Source organism: Setaria italica, chromosome IX (genome assembly GCF_000263155.2).
Source record: "Setaria italica strain Yugu1 chromosome IX, Setaria_italica_v2.0, whole genome shotgun sequence".
NCBI classification, from domain to species: domain Eukaryota; kingdom Viridiplantae; phylum Streptophyta; class Magnoliopsida; order Poales; family Poaceae; genus Setaria; species Setaria italica.
In genome coordinates this window covers 53,746,186-53,766,375 of record NC_028458.1, presented here as the reverse complement: position 1 = coordinate 53,766,375, position 20,190 = coordinate 53,746,186, and the positions used below count along the sequence as shown (strand labels likewise).

The following is a 20,190-nucleotide window of genomic DNA, read 5'->3' as shown; positions in this document are numbered from 1 at the left end:
CGGGGAATGGATGATTGGAATGATGATCGGGTTGGGTTGGGTTTTGTTCGCTTCGTCGTCGTTGTCGTCGTGCCGTGTGGCGGCAGACGGGAAAGAGAGGAAAAGGGGCGCTTTGGATCAGGTCATCTCATTCTTTGCATCAGTTGCATCAGGGCTTATCTCCGGAGAGAAGGCTTTAAGCGATGCATGACTTTGATGCAATCATTAGCTGCGATAATGCTCCCCTGATTTTGGGTTTTCCAGATGACACCTCACTTGTTTAAGTGCAGTCAGTTACAACACATCTATCAGAGTTGTACCAAGCGTTAAACATTTTGTTTGCTACTGTATGCATCTCAACGTCAGTAAGAGTGCTAGTGCATTTTTTTCCTTCTTTCCCATCAGAGATGGTATTTGCCGTTTTTTTCCCTTAAGAGGAGGAACATTGGAAGAAGAGAACCTATCAGGGATGTCCAAGTAAAGATCAAGCAAGCAGTCAGACAGGGACGTTCTGAAACAGCCCAAAACTCAAATGAAGCCCAGAGAATTGGGCCGAGGCCAACTCAACATTTCAGAGTTCATCAGAGAGCTAGCAGAACACACCAAACAAAGCATGTACAAAGCATCTTCTGATTGCGATTACCCCCAATATTACATCACAGAGATCACTAGTCCATGATAAGCACTTGCATGATAATCCACAAATTCACATAGATTGCCAGTTACTAACCTTACCTACATGGCTCAACAAAGTTACTGAATATACTTAATTCTCGTCAGGACGATAGAACATACTACTAATTATACCAGCGACTACTACTGACTTGGTTGCTACTACTGCTGCTACGAGCCCTGCAAATCGATCGATTCATCAACACGAAAATAGCTAGCCGATTGCCTGAGCTCCAGTTAATCCCTTCCTGACCTCCTGCACGCTCAGTTGAACTGATCGTAGACGCTGCTGCCGAAGTAGTTGGGCGCGAGGTCCATCATGTTCATGTAGCTGTTGTACGCGTACTCGCTCATGTAGGTGAGGTCGGCGGCCTCCTCCGCCTCCACCCCGAACTGCCCCACCAGCGCCGCCGGGTGGTGCGTCACCGTCGAGAACGACGACGAGCTCGGGCTGCTGCTGCCCGCGCCCGCGCCGCCAGCTGCCGCCGCCGCCGCCGCCGCGGCCGCCGCGATGAGCTTCCGCTTCTCCTCCTCCGACTCCGCTAGCCTGTCCTTCATCTTCAGCAGCTGCACGAAGACGACGCGCATCGCATGCATGGAGTTAGCACTCAGCAGCAGACAAGATTCAAGAAGAAAACACTAGTAATTCCGATGCGTCGTCGTCGTCGTGTGGGTGGTCCGGTTATTAATTACCTCGGTCTCGAGGTGGCAGTTCTGGAGGACGACGGCGTCGTGGGCGGCGCGGAGTTTGGAGAACTCCTCCTCCATGAGCTTGCTCTTGTGGCGGGCGCGGCGGTTCTGGAACCAGACGGCCACCTGCTTGGCGTCGAGGCCGAGCTCGGCGGCCAGCTGCACCTTGCGGGGCGTCTCTAGCTTCCGCTCCTTCCGGAAGTTGATCTCCAGCTGCCGCGCCTGCTCGTCGCTCAGCCGCCGCTTCTTGGCCTGCTCGTCCCCGCCCTCTCCCTCCCCCACCGGCCGCGGCTTCCGCCTCCGCCGCTGCCGCGCCTTCTTCTGCTCACCACCTGGTAGCACATGTACATTACGCGTGAGCTCCCAGTAATCTCTAATCCGCGCGTTCATTTAGATCGATGAATCAATCCCTTGCTAGCTAGTTGCTATAGAAGAGAGATGAACTGCGACTCACCGGAGCCGGGGGTGGCGGCCTCCGCGAAGCTCTCCGCCGGGAAGGCGAAGGACGGGAACAGCAGCCTCTCATCCTCCTCGCAGCCCATCTTCCAGCTACCCAACAGACCCAACAAGAGATCACACTCTAAAGCCGCAGAAACAGCAAGAAGATCCTGTGCGTAGTAGACTAATGCTCACTCCGATCAATCGCCTTTCAATATGGTTGCTAGCTAGAGACCTTTGTGCTCGCTCTGTGGTGGTAGCTTGGATATTTCTATAGGTGTTGTTGGCCGCGCTGGGTTGCCCAGTGTGTGTCCAGCTGTGTCGTCCGAGTCTGTGAGCTCGGAGTCCGGCCCCGGGATTTTATAGGCGGCCGAGGGCCGGGGGCGCTGCTCGGCTGCTGTACTTGCTGGGAGCCGATAAAATTCGGGTGTGGAGTCGCGAGGAAGCAGCGAGGGTGTGTGTGTCACCCGCCGAGAGGGGCGTTGCGTGCGTAGCGTAGCTGCCTCTGCCTGTGCATCAGCTAGCCGAGAGGAGCTAATGGGAGTAGTTTAGTAGGACAATGGAAAGGGGAGACGGGAGTTGGTAATCGCTCGGCAAAGCGAGGCATAAGCTGCTGCGGCTTAATCGCCAACCGGAGTTAACTCCGTCGCCATCTCGCGATTAAGATAACGTAGCAGCCGTAGCTAGCGGCCGCCTTTTGTCGACAGGGACGCCGCGCACGCACTGCCCCTGCCACGCCGGCCGGTGGAGACGGAGCGGATCGGTGGGTTTTCGTGGCGTAAACTGTGACTTTCTGCTCTGCTGGGGTAGATTAGAAGCTTTTTTTCTGCTGCTGAGTGATGCCGATGTCTACTGCGCGCACGCCTGCCAGCTAGCAGGTAAATTTGACAAGCGCCCGGCCGGGAAGGTTGAAACACATGCAAGGACGAAGTTTCTCGCTCCAAGAAACCCCCCCTCTCTGCTCGTTGAAACACGCTGCAAAAGTGAAGTTAAAAAAAAAAAGCCGGGGAGGTCGATTCGCTTAGCATTTTTTTAATGTTAAACAAAGAAGCGGTTTCGTGTCATACGTTGTGAAGCAAAAGTGGAGCGGCTGGTTGGAGCTGGGCGGGAGTTTCGCTTCGGTGTTTCAGATGCACAAGTTACCATCGCAGCGAGCGCGTGGGCGACGAGCTCGTCGGCTTCCGGGGCCCGGGAGACACACACAACACAAGCGACCACACAACCGCCTAGCAGCTCCAAAGCCCAATTGACGTCAACTGCCGCATGCACGCCTGCGCTGTACCTTTCTTACAAACACACGCCTGAATTTTCCAAACTGATGATTGTACATGCCAAAGCTTACGTTGCCCAAGCCAAGTACTAACGTGACAATAAACAAGTACAAGTGGATATACAAAGAGCTAGCGCCGAGAGAGAGAGAGAGAGCGAGCGAGCACGTGAAGCATTTCTGATCGATCCGCCGTGTAAATGATTGACCGCGACGTGTTCGTATATCGCCGGATCGGATCATCGGATGGATGGACGAGGAGGTTCCTTGCGGTCTCTTCTCTCCCTCTACGAAACCTTCTTGCTCTCTCGCTGATGCAGCTGATGCGTCGCTTTCCAGCTCTCTCATTTGAGTTGGGTGCACGCACAGCCCAGCACACCATCCTACGGAGATCGTCTGAACAGTGCCGCACGCTTTCCGATCCATTCCACGCACCCGGCGACGCGATCTATCCATGGCGGGCTAGCAAAAGCTAGCCGAGAGAGACGCCGGGACGGCCACACCTTTTGGAAACCTGGCAGGCGAGGTAGTGTGTGCCTTCTCAAGCCGATATGCTAGCGAGCTACCCGTAAAGCATGTAACGCCAACCGGCAGCTACGGTTCGGCACGCAGGATTCTCCTGTTTGGAGGAGCCCAACCCAAGTCGTGCACTAACACCCGGTGCTCTCTGCGAAAGCGTGCGGTTGAGATCGCGGCGGCCGAGCGGGTACGCGCACTGCTCCTTATCCACGGCGCGCATGTGGTCAAATGCTATTTATGCGAGAGCTACGCGAACCACTCTCTGGTCGGGTTTGAACAGGGCACCAGTACGTGTGGAGGTCTGAGAGGCCAGAGGAGTGAGCAACCGGCTCCGTGCAAGAACCGGGGGTTTGGGGGGGGAGCTCCTCGTCCTGGTCCCCTCAGTCAAGCAGCTCGTCGTCCTCAAAAGCCACTAGGGTTAGGTACGAGCATCACCTGTGCGTGTAGTAGCTTAGGCTACGGCATACGGCTAGCTCATCATTTGATGAGAGGGAGAAGACCAGGTTCCCATCTTGCAAAGCGTCTGCAGCAGCTAGCTCTGCCAGAGAGAGACGTGTACTGTTTATCTTTGCAGCGCAGCTGCTGATGAGGGGTCGGAGAAAGTTCTCGCAATCCTTTTCCTTTCCTTGGAAGCATGGCCGCCAGCGAGTAGTACCGTGTCAGTGCTGCTGCGATGCGTCCACACTTTGTACGTGCAACTGCTCTTCCGTGTGCTGCGTTTTTATTTTTTTATTTTTTAAAAAAAATTGAGGAGTTGTTCATCAGGCCTTCCTCGTCCACACGGGTCAAAACATTGCACGGTCGTTAGAAGCATGCCGGACGCACGTGAGGAGCTAGGCAGCTAGCTGTTAATCCAAGCTGTTGTTAAAAAAGTCACGATTAACGCATGCATAATGTTCGTTAAAGAAACATTATTTATGATATGTTCCAAGCTTGAATCGCCGAGTAAAAGTAGAATTTCAGAGGTCACAGGCCAAAAACATTTACCGGAAATACATGACAAAAATTCAATACCGGTAAACATTATGGTATGCCTTTATTCCGTTCCCGTGTCGACTAGTTAAGCTCAAAACTAGCTTTATTACTGATTTCTACCGAAAAATGTTGGAAAACAGTTTAATGTAATGCTTTCTTTCAAGAAAATATTTTCAGGTGGCTGACAGTTTAATATAATGTTTTCTTTCATAATATCCTCAAATAGCCAAGGGTACTTCTAATGTAATTTGTACATTTGCCTAGGTTGCGAACAAATCAACCACAAAAGTTAATATCAATGGAAAATTGGGTGGTAAATATATTTTTTTATCCCACTAAGACCTTGCTCGGTTAATCTGGTTTGAAGTAGATTGGGGGGAATTAATTCCCCTACAAGTCTATAGCTATAGGGGAATTAATTCCTCTGAATCCACTTGGAAGAGAGGATTAACCGAACAAGATCTGAGACATTTGGGGCATTTGTATTCTTGCCCCTATTTTGAAGTATATATTGTGATTTTGCCCTCATTTTTCAACTTTGTGATTTTGCCATCAACTATTCAAAAGTCAACGGTCAAAATAGAGACAAATACGCAAAGACCAAGGGCAAAATCACAATAACTTTTGAATAGTCCAGGGCAAAATCACAAAGTTAGAAAAATGAGGGTAAAAACACAGTTGCACTTCAAAGTAGAGATAAGATCACCAAAAATCCAAGACATTTCAAGCGATTTTAGCTTGCTATACATGACGACTATCATCAAGTCTTAGCTAAATGCCATATTGATGATGTGAAGTTTCTCTCTTTACATATGCTTATTGCTCAGTTCTCTAGTGTCGCACTCTGAAATTTTTGGATTTCGGAATGTGATTAGAAAGAATAATTAAACAATAATTTCTCATAATTTTAAAATTTTCCCAAGATTTATTTTCTTTACCGGTAATTTAGTATATGAAAAGCAATTGGTTTTTTTTTTCTAAATTAAATAGAGTTGTTCTTTGTGTGTTGCATTCATGCCAATACATTCTGGTGTTTCATGAGTGTAAAAGTTTCAAAAATGCATTCAGACGAAGATTAGGTTCCTCTGATAATTTTTCAGATTTTTCTGGAATTTATTCTCATTTTCCTAGAGCTTAATCCAATTTTTTTTGGATAGTTCTACATGTCTTTTCAGGAGCTTGAAATATTTTATTTGGATTCCTCGTGCTCCAAATCATCTTCAGAAATTTTCCTGAATTTTTTGAAGTTTTTGAAGTATTTTTCGTGATTTGATTATAATTTTAGGATTTTTTGAAATTATTTTTGAATCCGAAATTAATTCCTGAAATTAGAAAAAGAAGAAAAATAAAACCGGACTCCAACAGGTCTATAAATACTTTCCGCTAGTATCGCCCCTTGACCCGACCGCCGGTCATCGACCATCGATCGAGATGCAGCGCGGAGGTTGAAGACGGTGACTTTGCACTTTAGCCCTCGAAGAAAAAGAAAATCGTGATCTAAAAGTTTGTGTCTTGTAGGTTTTGCGAAAAAAGTCCTCAAAAAGTTATTCTCGCGATCCAATCCATCTTTAAGCTTTTGCACGTTAGCCATTGTGTTTCTATACAAAATTAGATTTGTGCCCTCGGTTTCTCGCAATTTAGCCCCTAGAAGCTTCTAATCTTCACCGGCAAGTCCCTAGAGCTTAGTTAAGCCATATCTTTTGCATTTTAACTCCATTTTGAGTGATTCTTTCGCTCACACATTCGTCTTAACATGTAGACTAATTTTGTACCGCTTTTCAGTACTGTTTATGATAATTGGTATATTGTTTTTAATTTAATTCATTTGTTTATTTGTATGTGCATGCTCTGGATGTTTGCTTTGGATGATTATCACGAGTAGAACGAACACACTTCGAGGACATTCAAGAGTAAGGAGACGGAGACATTCTGAGCAGCAGCGGTACTGTGGATAAAGGCAAGTGTGTCCTTGTGTTTTTGTCCCAATAACTTTATTTAATCACTTGCATTTAATTTGATGGTACCTATTAAGGTTTGCCTTTCCTTATCAACCTAGGTTTTATCTCTCTGTTGGGTAGCTATACTTAGCTGCTATATTTGGGTTATGGTGGTTCTAATTAACAATAATGATGAACCTGCTTTACTTTTATGCTATACCTCTGGTTAATTAAAAGATCACCCTACTTAATTGGAACATGGAGAATCACCTAGGACAACAGTGTAACCACAAGAACTATATAGCTCTGGTCTTGACTAATTAATTGGAAACTCTAGTTTGTAGTAGCTTTACCTGAAAGGGGCAAGAGGGGGGAGACAGTAGTTGGTGTATAACCCGACCCTCAAACTGATCTGCTCTATAGTAGCTTCGCAGTTTGAGAGAGGTTTATGCATTACGCTGATCATGAAACCTTAGCGAGCTATCCTTACTACGGAATCTTTGTAAAGGCCTTGTAGCGTCCCTATGCAGTCACATCTCGGTAGTGTGATGAGTGCCTCATCAGCACATCAAGGTTGGGTCTAAAGTTCTTCTGAACTTTTACGCGACTTGTGGGTAAATATGTACAACCTCTGCAGAGTATAAAACTGATATATCGGCCGTGCTCACGGTCAAGAGCGGCTTGGACCCTCACATGATAATCGAACTTGAAGATGGACTTACATTGTAGTTATGGTTATGTGCTTGTGCCATATGCTTATGGCTTATATTTCTATTAATGTGGGTTGGTACATACTTATACCTTAGTAATTAGGTGCTAATAAAATTTGACCAACTAAAAATGCTTAATGCAATTAACCAATCAGCCTTTTCTTGTTTAAGCCTTGCATTCATATGTTTCCCACACTTGCTGAGTACGACATGTGCTCACCCTTGTTATAACCAACATTGCTCAGAAGAAAAAACTGCCATGAAGTTGTTGTGAAGATGGTGCTGAGTTCTAGGCGTACGCAACCCCCAGTCGATTGCCTGTGAAGGTTGGAGCCTTCGTTTCCAGGATTAATCATAAATCTCTTATATACTCTCTTGTTCTTTATGTGATACTGTTGATATTATTTACTTATGATGTCATGATACTAGATTCTGATATATATATATATATATATATATATATATATATATAGCACTTGATTTTGTTTTAAAATCATATGTGACATCTAGTCAGCCTTCAATTCACTGTTATCCTCTTTTTGTTGAGTGACAGATTTGGACGTGGAGACATTCGCGGGCGTGTGCGGGCGTGCATGAAGCGGCCAGGGTGGTGGACGACAACGACGCACAGCAATCACCTGACCACCTGGAGGGACTCTATATATATACGCTTTGGAGCATTTAAGCTTGTCTTTTCGTAACCAACAAAATCTTACGCCATACTTACATCCAATTATATGTACATGATGCGATCTCCGTTACTTTAATTTGATAGATTTCATTGGATCTAATCATCTAAACCTGCATAGAGGAAAAGCTTCCGGGAAACGTAATCCGGCCATCACCATTTCTAGCAGCTGCAAGATTTGACGTCTTGACAGGGTCCCTGGTGGCCCGGAAACCCTTGTGCTCAGCGATAGTGGCCGCCGGCCAATGAAGAAAGAAACTACCCATAAGTGTTGTTGTGGGTGACCAGAGAGAGAGAGAGAAGACCCCGGGGCAAAAGAATATTGAATGGCCGGCCCGGGCTAGCCTGTGATGCATGCATGGAGCACGGGACGGGGGCGCTTGGGGGCTGGGGCTACACCTAGCCGCCTACGACACAAGGGTGCCTGCAGGCAGGCTGCCGCTGCCCGGTCGTGCACGGCGGTGGGGCAGGCCGTGGAAAGATCAGAGGCGGGGCAAAGGCACCACCAGCGGCGAGAAGGTGAGGCGAGGACCAGAGGCCAGAGCCCAGCCTCGATCGATCGGTCTCGATGTCCCGGGCCGGCACATGGGACGCCTCGAACGTGTCGCGGCCCCCGCGCGAGCCCGGCGCCCGGGGCCGTGCTCCCGCCGCGCCGCCACGCGTCCCCCCTCTCCCGTGCGCGCGTCCAAAGCCGATGAGATGGAAAAGCCTGCGGCGCGCACCAGGCCAGGGCAATCCTATCCGCGGCAGGCTTTCGGGGGAAAGCGACCGCGCGGGGAGCGCGCCCACCACCGCGCCCCGCCCCACCCCACCCGCCGGGACGGAATGGATGATGCCCTCTGAGCTCGGCGGCACCACCGCGCTGGGGCTGGGCGCGCCACGGCGTGAACAGGACATCCTGTCATGCGGCCGGCGCCGGAGGGGCGCGCGGGCCAGAGGGCCGGTGCTCTGGTGCCTGCCTGCCCCGACAGGCGCGCGCGCGTACGATGCATCTGGACCGAGCCCCCGATCGCGGGTGGTGGAGTGGAGGGCAACTCGGATGTCATGCGGTGCGGAAAGAAAAGTAAGCGCTGGGGCTCCCGCGCGTCGTGAATGATGATGGGATCACTGACCCGTCGCATAGACCCGTGCGACGACAAGTGCGCCAAATGGCAGTGACCAAGCGGGGGAGCGGCGCGTAGACCCGGGCCCCGGCCGCGCCCCCATTGGCCAGCCGTGCTTCTCTCTCCAGCCCCGTCCTATCTCTCGTCACCATGCATGGCGTACGTGATCGAAAGACTTCAGGAGCCGGACACCTAGCTACAGCCTACAGGGGCTATACGGAGGGGCAGGGACGTTTTGATTTGGGCGGGTGAACAGAATCCATGCCGTTGCCGTAGCTGCTCGCTCTTTCTATTTCTCGGAAAGAACAAGCATGGCTAGGGGAGACGAGACGATATAGCCCTGCCCCTGGCTGATAGACCGTAGACGAAGCTGTTGCGTCAGGGCAGGGAGAACGGCTGGGGTGGTTGTTGGTTGGGTGGCTCCGCCTCCGGAGGGCGGATCGGAGGTGACGTTGTAGGGGGGCGGGGCAGTCACCACTCACTCATCAGGCGTGCGCGTACGGTACGAGCGTAGCTGCATCCTGCATTGCCTTGCATGTGGCGATGCAGTGGGCGCGTAGCTGCTCCGGAGAATGCCAGGCGCCTTTCCGCCACCTGCTCAACCTACGTACTGAATCGATCAGAGGCAGGCTTGACTTTCGGGTACCTAGATTTACAGCACGTTGAACAGGTGCTTCAAAAGTTCAAGATCCAGTCCCATGTAGACGCAGGACTTCTTAGTTTACCGTGGGAATTTATAAAGGATGAAGATATACACTGAATTGATGAAAATGTATTACTCCAATGCTAGACTCTCTTCAGGTCTCTCCCTCAATGGCAAGGTAAAATTGTCCTATAGCTCTGTAGTTGGTGAACAAAATATCTAGCTTCACCCGTCTCTGCTGACTTGCAGCATATGTAGGCCACTTAAACTAGATAAAACCGTCAAGTACTCCGTACATGTCCACGCATATGATACTGCTGTTATCGCACATGTACGAAATGAATTGATGAGCATTCTTTATCTGCTCCAAAAATTAAATATTGCTGGATTGCCTATGCAAAAAGACAAGGTTATTAGTATATGTTTTCAAAAAAAAAAGATAGCAAAGGACAATCATATCTAATCTCCATTTGTGTGTGTCGTATTCTACCGCAATGCTTATTTTTGGAACTCACATGCACAACTGTAACTCCTCGTGCCCCAGTTTCGGTAACAGGATAAGGCGTACTCATGGCCATCCAATGCAATCGAGCTACTAACTGCATTGCATGGGAAAGAAAGTGTCGAAATGCAAGGTGTAAACGGAACGTACATGATCCATCAGCGTACAAATCATCATCTAAAACTTTATCCATCCCTGATCCCTCTTTGGCTGTTTGCTCTCAGGTATAGGACGGCGACACGCAGGCGAGTTAAAAGAGAAGGTGGCGATGCGCCACACACACACCCACACGCTACGACACTAGCGCAAATCTAGACATCCTCGCTTTAACCACCAGATTACCGATCAGTTTAAACAACTACTCCGTGGTACGACTAGCTTTGGACCTATCCGGCCTGACCCTGACCGGAGCGTACGACTCGCCGGCCTTTCACGTGCATCCATGATCCCAACCCCTGTAGTCACCAACCTCGCCGGGGCCGGCCAATCGGCCGCCCCCGCGCCTTTGTACACCGGATAAGGATCGTCGCTTTGTTTAGGGCACGGTAAACTCCAGGGTTAGGGTTAGCTCCCAACAACTACCCATGCATCTTTTACAAACTCCAGCTTAATAAGCTCTTAAGCATCCAGCTTTTGACTTCAACGCAATTTCACTTCCTTTGGCCCTGGACCCCTGGTAGTTGTCCTTTTCCTGCTTGTTGCTCTTTTCGTTTTGCTGACTATTCCCTGGCCAGGAATCTGCCCAGCGCATCACGCGAAAATCTAGGGTCATTTGCAGGAGGTGTAGCACTAGTAAATTAACAAAATTCTGGCAGTAGTATGTAGTAAAAAAAGAGAGAGGTTGGAATAAGATGCCAAGTAGCGTAGAGCACATCACCCGGGCTGAGAGAGTGTGATTCCCTGTCACATGCCTAGCTACCAAAGCTAGGAAATAAGGCCCCTTTGGCATGGCATGGGCCGATGCTGATGCGCATGGCACCTCACACCACACACACGCAGCACAATTTGGCAGTTGATTAGTGATTAGTCTGAAAAGAAAACCCCAAGTGACCGTTGATTAGTACGAGAGCCGGCGCATAAACTAAGCGGGTGTCATCCTTATCTCAGACACCTCCCCGCCCTGTTTCCCCATCTCCAACTCGTGGAATCCCGACGCCATTATAAACTAATCACCCCACCACCACCACAATCACCAGCATATCCTAATATAATCCGCCAACCCACCAAACCTAATCTCCTCGGGCCACGGGCTACGCCTCCTTTGATTAGGCCTGAGCTTTGGAGGCTTTGACGATATCAAATCAGCATATGTTTAATCGGGTAGAGAGAGATGATCTTTCTCCGCGCGGATTGGGCGGCAGCTCGGAGCGGTGTCGTGGGCGCTGGGGAGGGCGACAGCGACGGCCGTGGCCGTCTGGCCGATGCCGATACGGCCGCGCGCATGCACGCTAAACGGAGGGAGAAAGCGGCAAGGAACGCCTCGAAGTGCGTACGGGGATTCGGTGATCTCCCTCTTCTCTCTCGTCGCCTTTGCGTGATCGGCTGATCGATCTCGACCACAGCTCGGTTTAGGTTAAAGTTTGGAAGAGGGTTTAGCTAGCGCTGCTAATACCGATGGTACTAGCGGCCTCGTCGTCACGCGCGCGTGCAGCTAATTTCGCGCCTGCCTTAACTGACTTGATCGTCAGCTTCCGGACGTGTTAGCTAGCCCTTAACAGTCGTGTGTCAATGGGTCAAGGTATTCATGAGGAGAAGTCAAGCTCCCCTTCTCTGATTTAATCCACTGCACAACCTTACTTTAGTGTGTCCACTGTTTCTTTACTGAGTACTGTACTACTACTGATACAATGGATGCTGCAAACATTCTTTACCATCATCAATCAGTTTGTACTCTTGAAAAGCAAGCATTTCTATGGTAAACTTGTCACTACTACTAAGTAATTTCTTCATCCATAAATGCAAGGCACATTCTGATCTACGGAGTATCATGCATTCATGCTATTGAAGTAATTAAGAAACATCCATGGTTTTTGTGGCTGCGACCTCCTCCAATCACCAAGCTAGCGACACGTGTTCAACAAATGCCAGTACTAGGGCTCGCACCATCGTAGCAACAAGTGTAAACTCGAGGCTTTGTTTTCACTAATGCCGCCACGTTAAACCGGAATCATGCATGGCCCGGCTTTCCCCGAAAGGTGCCAAGTTTCGTGCCACATTTTAAGGAGGCGGATTAATTGGCTGGCAAGCAAGCTTCAAACCCAAGGCTGCTGCACACTTGGCATGCTCCAGGCCATGGTTTGCACGGTTTGTTAGGATCCTTCTTTTCCCATGCCAACACCTTCACCACACTTGCTCCCTAAACTAATCCCCAGTTGCACGGTAAAGCTTAACCCACCAGCCACACAAGCAACCACACTTGCTCCCTAAACTAATTCCCACCTGCCTTTGCTAGCCTAGGGTTAGGGGTAGGGGACCTCCGGACCTGGGGGACCTTGGAACATTCAGACAAATTGAAGGCGGAAGGCTAACGTTAATCGCCACTAAACAACTCGCTAACCTTTGTGGACTTATTCTCCGGCCACACGACGTAGCTTACACCGAGTAGTGATCTGGCATGACGTGGACGGACATCGCTGACTTGGCATCTCCTGGGACGCGACACGTGTGAGACGGGTTCGGGCGACGACATCGTCGCGGGAGCGCCAGGGGCCCGGTGCGGATGCCGAGACGCCCTCGAGGATCGTTATATGAATTGTTGCGGGAGGGGGAAATGATGGGATTCCAAGCTTAAATATGACCAAGTGTTGAGGCTAAACAAAGGGTTTTGCGAGTGAGTTGGAGGAGAACACGTCCATGGCGAGGCGAAACGTGGCCATCGTGTCGTGATTAGTTTATGGGCCCGTTTTAATTAGGTGTCGGATTAACCGTATTGAGCGCTTGAAAGGTGCGGGAACTTTCGTGTGATCACTTTGTTTTAGGGGCTCACTTCTCAAGGAAAAGCTTTATCGTGTGATTTGCTATACAAGGCAAGTGTGTGACATATGGGCTGACGCATCATAACCATGTCAACACAACACCCTATGCTTTTTTTATATATGTAATCAGCCTCCGATCGATCGATGTCGATCGTAAAGAATGCAAAAGTGTCAGCTAATCTTGGATTAGCAGGAAAAGGAGGAAGATTAGCAGTAAATTGATATTCCACCTATACTCAATCATATCCACTCACCGGTTTAATTGACACCCGCTAATTGTTCTTGGAATAAAGAAACTTTTGGTAGGCAATCAGATGCAAGGTTCTTTTGTTGGGGAATAAAAGAACAGAGCCATGAAATGGCGAACTGCTAGAACATTGTATACCGCATTGTCTGTACATAGACACCAGGACCAGACACCGTACATTCAGAAAACAACACGAATCACTTTACATCAAGGCCAATCAAAGTGCATTCTGCAATACCAATATGATACATGTCAGAAAGCACGCCACACCTGAAAGCCGTTTAATCTTCTTATACACTATATACACCACTTGCTCTGTAGCATCCCAATGCACTGTCAAACTGTCATGACTATCACAGATAAAAAAAATCAAGCTGACTTCAGTGATTAACTACATCTCCCTGATATCTGAATCCTCTGAAGATGGTGAGCTCAACTTCCTATCAGGCAATGTTGATTCTGCTCTCACATTGTTTTCACTGGCCTTGTGTTGGCTGCAAGCCTTAAATCTGAAGCAACACGATAAATGGTCGTTAACGATCCCGGTAACCTGCATGAAGGAGTAGATCGTTGTAGGGCCAACACACTGGAACCCTCGGCGCATCAAGTCCCTGCTTATGGCTTCAGCTTTCGGCGTCTTTGTAGGTACTTGGCGAGCATACCGGAAGCAGTTTGTGATGGGCTTGTGGTTCACAAAGCTCCAACAATAGTTGCTGAATGATCCGAATTCCTTAACCACCTACATGTAAAGCATTTCGAAAGTTTAACACAACAAATATGGAATTTATGGAGCACATGGTACTACACATGAGCTGTTTGATGGTAAACTGCAAATCGTTTGCAGATGAAGGAAGCCCATGTATCACATTGTTCAGATTCTCAAAGGGTACAAGATTTGGCCCATGCAAACGAGGTCTCGACCTCTTGGGCTTTCTCTTTACTTACGGCTAGGAAATGACTCTTGGCACTCTGCTTCTCAGCTGATAGCTAAAGAAGAAAGCAGCAAAGGAGAAAAGCAAGCTGAAAGGATCTCACTCGTGCCTTTTTTTAATGCGTTTTGGCAAATGGTCATTATTTACCATGTTGCCAAATTTCTGATGCCCAATTTTCCCACATGTTGTTAAATGACAGATAATAAAACAGCAAAAAATTGTCATTCAGCCTGATCAGAAGTGCAATACGAAGATTCCAACATTTCTGTGTCACTCTAAACTCAACAAAAGAATTCAATGCAACTGCGAAACATTGTAAGAATACAGACTCTGTACCTTCTGCATTTGCTTGGCATTTGTTACAACAGCTCGTATCTTTTGCTCTGACAGCAGCACACTTCCGTTTGACCTCATCAGGTTTATCTTCTTCTCTGTAAATTCAGAGACAGATGCAGAGTTGAAGCCATCAAACATCTCCCTGTTACAAAGCTGAAGTATCAGTGACCATTACAACACTTCTTTTATGAACAGAGTTTTAGTCGTGAAAGCGAACCTGAATTCCTCCCTCTTACTCAAAATAGCAGGCCAAGTGAGTTCAGCTAAGGCTTGTGATAGCGTGAGCAGCTCGAAGAGCGTACGGTCATCATGAACTGGAACTGCCCATTCTTCGTCATGGAATGCAACATAGAGGGGATCTGTAGAAATGGAGGTACCACCAAAAGCATGATGTTAGTTGATAACTGCGGGCCTATACTTTCATAGAGCTGAAAATTCAGCAGGTGTCTCTTGTTGCAAGAATGACTATCTGTACTAAAGATGCATGATCCGCTATTTCACAATCTTCATGGATAACAATTCTAGAGCTAAGGATTTTCAGTACTAATTCACTAGCGTACAATAGTCAAAACAAAAATACCATGGCCGATTTATTTTTTATATAATGACAATACAACATAGGCACGCGATTCCACCTGATTATGCATCAGCTCCAGAGCACAAAAAAGAATTCTCAACCGTAACACTTCAAATTTGCAATGTACTAGAGGAAGCGTAGACAAAAGGCAATTGCTTGTACTTCTTGTAAAATATAGTGCTTGGTGCAGCAAAACAAACAGGAGGAATCAGAAAACAGTGAAGAACTTAGAACTCACCCGAGTTTGTGGTGATCCAGGAACACCTCATCCTCCCCGTGTCCAGGCCAACTGGCAGCGGCGGCGGCGAGTTCCTACGCCTCGCAGACGGGACAAGCCTGTCATTCTCCCCTCTACCACTCTTGCCCCGCCTCTCTTGATCATCCGGTCCCTTCGCCTTCGAATTGGCCGGCGACTTGGCTCTCTCGGCTAGCTTGGCCCTGGCACTGGCTACCTTGGAGGAAGCGGTGGGTAGGACCGTCTGGACGCGGCGGAGCTCCGGCGAGGTGGATCCTGATCTGACGCCCGGCATTTGCAGTTGCAGAGTCTAAGGTCCTTCTCGAGCTCTGCAGTAGTTGTTCAGTTCGGCAGGGATGAGCGGCTTATTAACGCTGTTTGAAACGGATGAGCAAGGACGGAGTTACCCCTGCCGCGAGTGGCAGCCTAGTAGCAGCCATGCGCAGGGGCAGATACGTCATTCGGCAATGCCGTGGTGGTGTTGGACAGGGCGGCCGTGTCGGGCTGGGCGTCGCCGTCGGCTGCGGGTGCAACGGCCTCGGCACCAGGGGGTGGCGTCGCCACGACGCCACGTACCGTTACGCACAAGCATTGCCATACGCCGCCCAAGTCCCAACACGTAGTCAGTCTCCGTCGCCGCCTCGTCCCATTTGCACAACCGTCCGCCGCCGGGTATCCGTGGGTTCGCTTGCGGCAGCCGGCAGGATTCCCGTCGGCAAAGATATTCCCATGCAAGTACTCTGCAGATGTAGTCCTTGTGGAACCACCTTCCAAAATGTAGGTATGCAAGGAACACGACAGGACGAATGAACACAGAACTGAAGAATGCGATAGGAGAAACAGAGAATAAGCATTGGATAATACGGCAAAGCTTATGTCCATCCTCCAACCATTATCTTCAAAGCAGTGGTACACTCAACTGTTATACCGGGAGAATCGTCAATTTACAAGAGGAACCTAACCAGGGAACTCCAGCAATGGCTGTGGGATCTTGAGCTGAACTGTAATGTTGTGTACAAAATTTTTCATCTCTCTGACTGTCTGTTGCCGCTTGCTCTGAGTTTCCCAGGTATGCAAGGAACTGGGTGGAACTATAGAGTAATAAGGGATGTCAGCTCCCAGACCAGCCTAGATAGATAGGATTCGCTTGACCTTGCTACCAATCAAGTGCTGCTGGGAATCAAGAAGTCACGGTAGGACAGCAGGCAGGCGACCAGTTCGTCTGGAGCTAGGGTGTTCTCTTCCGCTTCTTCAGCACCTGAAGAAACACATGACGTGGTGCTAAGTCAATAACAGTCAGCGAGAGAAGCAAATATACAACAATTTATACACCAGTCATGAATTGGCTCTCTACTGGAAACCGAAACATACAATGGTAATACAAAAGCACTTGACACAGGTGGCAGTTTCAGATGTTCATACCATGCTATTGCCAATCAAATTACTTCTCTGAGAAGTAAACGGAATCCTGAAAATGAAGTGGCTCATTTCCCCAAGAGGTCCATCTGGGAAACAACTCTCTGGCAAAAAGCTCGAGGCATCTTGGAGGTTTAGGACCTGGAATATATTCTGATAGTAATTCTTTTGCAGGTTAAGGATTAGTGTAGCTATAAACAGAAGGGGCACTGAAGTATTTCAGTGAAGGATACTCTCAAGGGGAGGTTTCCTTGAGTGAGCACCTGGAACACTCATGATTACTTGGCTTCCTTCTAATAACTTGAAGTTTAATTCTTGCTTAGCATCTGTGTTCTACATGAACATAACAGAAGAATAAAATCGATGAATTTAATAATACTGCTGCATAACAAAAGTCACAATCAAGAAAAATGACAAGTGGGCTGGTGGGACAAACTTACAACATTTATGTAGCCAAGAAGGAGGCACTCATAAGGCCTGTGATGGAACAAGTCTAGATCACCAATTAGAGAACCATCAGGTTTCACCTATGATTCACTGAGATTTTTAGAACCAGATAGCAGAAAAATAATAATGCCACTATAAAATTAGCAAATGTATTAATGAAACACGGTGCCAGCAGGTGCCAAATGAGTATCAGACCTTCAGCCAATAAAACACAGTGGGGTCTTTCACCCCCCAAGAAGGAAGTAATTCTTTCTCAACAAACATCCGCAGTTTCTCCCTATTTGTAATCCACAAAACAAGAAGGGCTCCGGCTGTATGGGCAAGTTCTTGCACTGGAAGGTACAGCAAATATCTGTTGGGAAGTGTAGGGTACCTGCAGCATAATGAATGAATGATTTATCACTCTACAAGGTTCCTAACTCACAATCTATAAATGTTGAAATGATAATTAAAGAGATGAAAAACAGTGATGACCATGAGCTCATTTTAACCATAAGTGGTTTAGTTTTGCAGAGAGCCAACTCATGCTTTAGTTTTACGGAAGAAAATGATACAACATAAAGGCTCTATGGTCAGCCAGGGGCGGAGCTTAGTGAAGATCAAAGGGGGCCATGGCCCCACCTGCCCAACGCAAGTTTCTACTAAATGAACAGTAAACGTAGTAATGTACACTGTCATTTAACACCTAATTACATGGACCGGCCCCCCTATATATCTGGTGAAGCTCCGCCTCTGTGGTCAGCTAAGGTTATAATACCTGCACTCCATTGGACTGCACATTCTGACTTGAATATCAGCTAAGGAGTGTACCTAAAACATAGTTAAAACCAAGAGCATGTAACGAAAGCAAACAGAACAGTGTATTTTGAGACATGAAATTGACAAATGTGAAGGATAAAACAATATCTGAGACTACTCCTAAGGACTGCAAAAATGCAAAGCCCAGCCTCCATAATGTCAAGTTGTCAACCATAGCTTAAGTCATAAGGCCCATCTAGCGCTCTAGGCAATAACTTTTATTTTACATGTCAGGGAAAAAGGTGTGAAAATTGTTATTAAATACTTCATAGACAAAGCAAATACAAAAAAAAAACGTACGCTTCTTTCTGACGAACACATCCATTCTCCCAAGGTGGGTCAACAACTATAGATTATACCCTTCATCTGAACTACCTGAACGAAAAGGGCAACAAAAACCAAAATAAGGAATTGCCGCACAGTGGTGGAGGCAGGGGAGGGGGCTGCAGGGGGCCAAGCCCCCCCTCCCCCCACCCCAACCCAAGCCATGCAAATTTCCACTTCCGACTAAATTTTGAAAATTTTAACACTATACCCCCACCCCTCCCCTAAAAAGGTAAAATTTGAGTTTCTGGCTCCGCCACTATTGTCACATACCAGGAATGAGATCTTGAACACGTTTGAAGTCGGACTTTAAGTCATTGGGTCACCAAGAGCATGAAAAGGCATTTCAAAATTAAAGGTGGATCATTGAGTTAGCTGAAGCTATATGTAACAGTAAAGAATAATATACTTACCATCAAGAAGCAACTTCCTCTTGGTAAAATATAACGCTTATTCTGGAACTCTCCTTCCGCCTCATCAATCGCTTCAACACTGATTATGCTATTAAATAGTGGAAAGGATGTCCTTTGGGCATGAAAGGAACCTTAGGACATCAGAACGAATACAACACTGCTTCAGTATTGCATTATGTAACTCCAAACATGGTCATCAAGAAGTAAATCATCTGTAGAATTATTTTACCTTCCCCATTGCCCAGAACAAGGGGTTTCCGAAAGCAAATAGTAATCTCATAGAATGGTGCTCGCCATGAGGTCCCAAGCTCGATGAAATTATTCTCAGGACCACTTCCCACATCAAGTGTGTGCTCCTTGCCCTCGATCATCTTGGAAAGGTGCTCCAGTAGATATTTATCCTTAATGAGTGATTCATGTGCACTCAACAGTAAAGTCCTCGCTTCCTAGTAAAAGGTAACAACAAACTACTCAGGCAATAGAACACTATCATCACTCTTCACTACACCTGCGAAACACACTTCAGAATTCTATACAGCCTCCAAACCAACATTGTGTCTCCACTTTCAACTGCCTAAAGCTTAAATAATCTAGCACACAGGCAATGTCAGCCAATGATCCTAGCAGCTCCAGTGCATCAATACCATCAGTTTAAAGTTTAAACCAAATAACCAATGTTTCTTAACCTTTATCATTTTTATTTTCCCAAAGTAAAGCAGTGTTACACATCACCTGGTGTCGCGCTTCAGCGATCCGCTCCATGGCATTGAGCTCCCTCGGCTTCGGCTTCTGATTACGCTTGCGCTTCTTCCGCTTCTCTGGCTGCTCGGTCTCTGGGTCGCCTAGCTGACGCGGCGGCTCGAAGCTTCTGGAGTAGTACGCAGAAGGGACGACGCGGAAGCGCTGGTAGGACCCGTTGAGAAGGCGGACCGGGTCGAGGAAGGTGGCTCCGGTGCTGGTGCCGGTGCCGTCGAGGCGGTAGACGCCGGTGGCCTCGAACGACCGCAGCTCGTCGCAGATTTCCATCTGCGGCGGCAGCAGCAAGAGATTGGGAGGGCTTACCCTACCCTCCCTAAACCTGAGCTCCTTCCTTCGGACCTGCGCCGAGCGCCGCGCCGCCGTGGGAGTGCGCGGGCCGCCTCCCTCCACCTCAGGTAAGCGGCGCCGCCAAGCAGCACCGGCCGGCAGGGAGCGAGCGGGCGTGGAGGTCAGGGAGGCACGCGCCGCAGGTTGGGGTTCAACTATTCAGAGGGCCCCACCAGTCAGAGACGAAGGAAATGTGAACTGGCACGCGGCGCCGCCGCATCGCCCACAGAAGCGAAGCGAACCAACCCCCGCGAAATCTTCAAACCCATCCGCCATTGCGC

The 20,190-nt window shown here is 48.3% G+C and overlaps 2 protein-coding genes across 2 annotated transcripts; both read right to left on the bottom strand.

Annotated features, from left to right (window-relative positions):
* Positions 1–593: 593 nt before the first annotated feature.
* Positions 594–2,207, bottom strand: LOC101755544 (homeobox-leucine zipper protein HOX12). Its single transcript, XM_004985270.4, has 3 exons — positions 1,796–2,207; positions 1,345–1,673; positions 594–1,218 (listed from the first exon to the last, which is right to left on the bottom strand). The coding sequence occupies exons 1-3, from the start codon at positions 1,881–1,883 to the stop codon at positions 916–918; spliced, it is 720 nt and encodes a 239-aa protein (XP_004985327.1). The 5' UTR covers positions 1,884–2,207; the 3' UTR covers positions 594–915.
* Positions 2,208–13,420: 11,213 nt separating this feature from the next.
* LOC101754079 (methyltransferase-like protein 2) lies at positions 13,421–20,183 on the bottom strand. The gene is given in 15 exon segments (XM_022829794.1): positions 13,421–14,084; positions 14,614–14,755; positions 14,831–14,972; positions 15,429–15,735; positions 16,165–16,243; positions 16,868–17,006; positions 17,075–17,174; positions 17,282–17,368; positions 17,484–17,661; positions 18,387–18,438; positions 18,441–18,461; positions 18,684–18,717; positions 18,824–18,954; positions 19,053–19,269; positions 19,556–20,183. Coding segments are annotated over 15 exon segments (2,271 nt in total). The 5' UTR covers positions 19,850–20,183; the 3' UTR covers positions 13,421–13,736.
* Between the last annotated feature and the right edge of the window lie 7 nt (positions 20,184–20,190).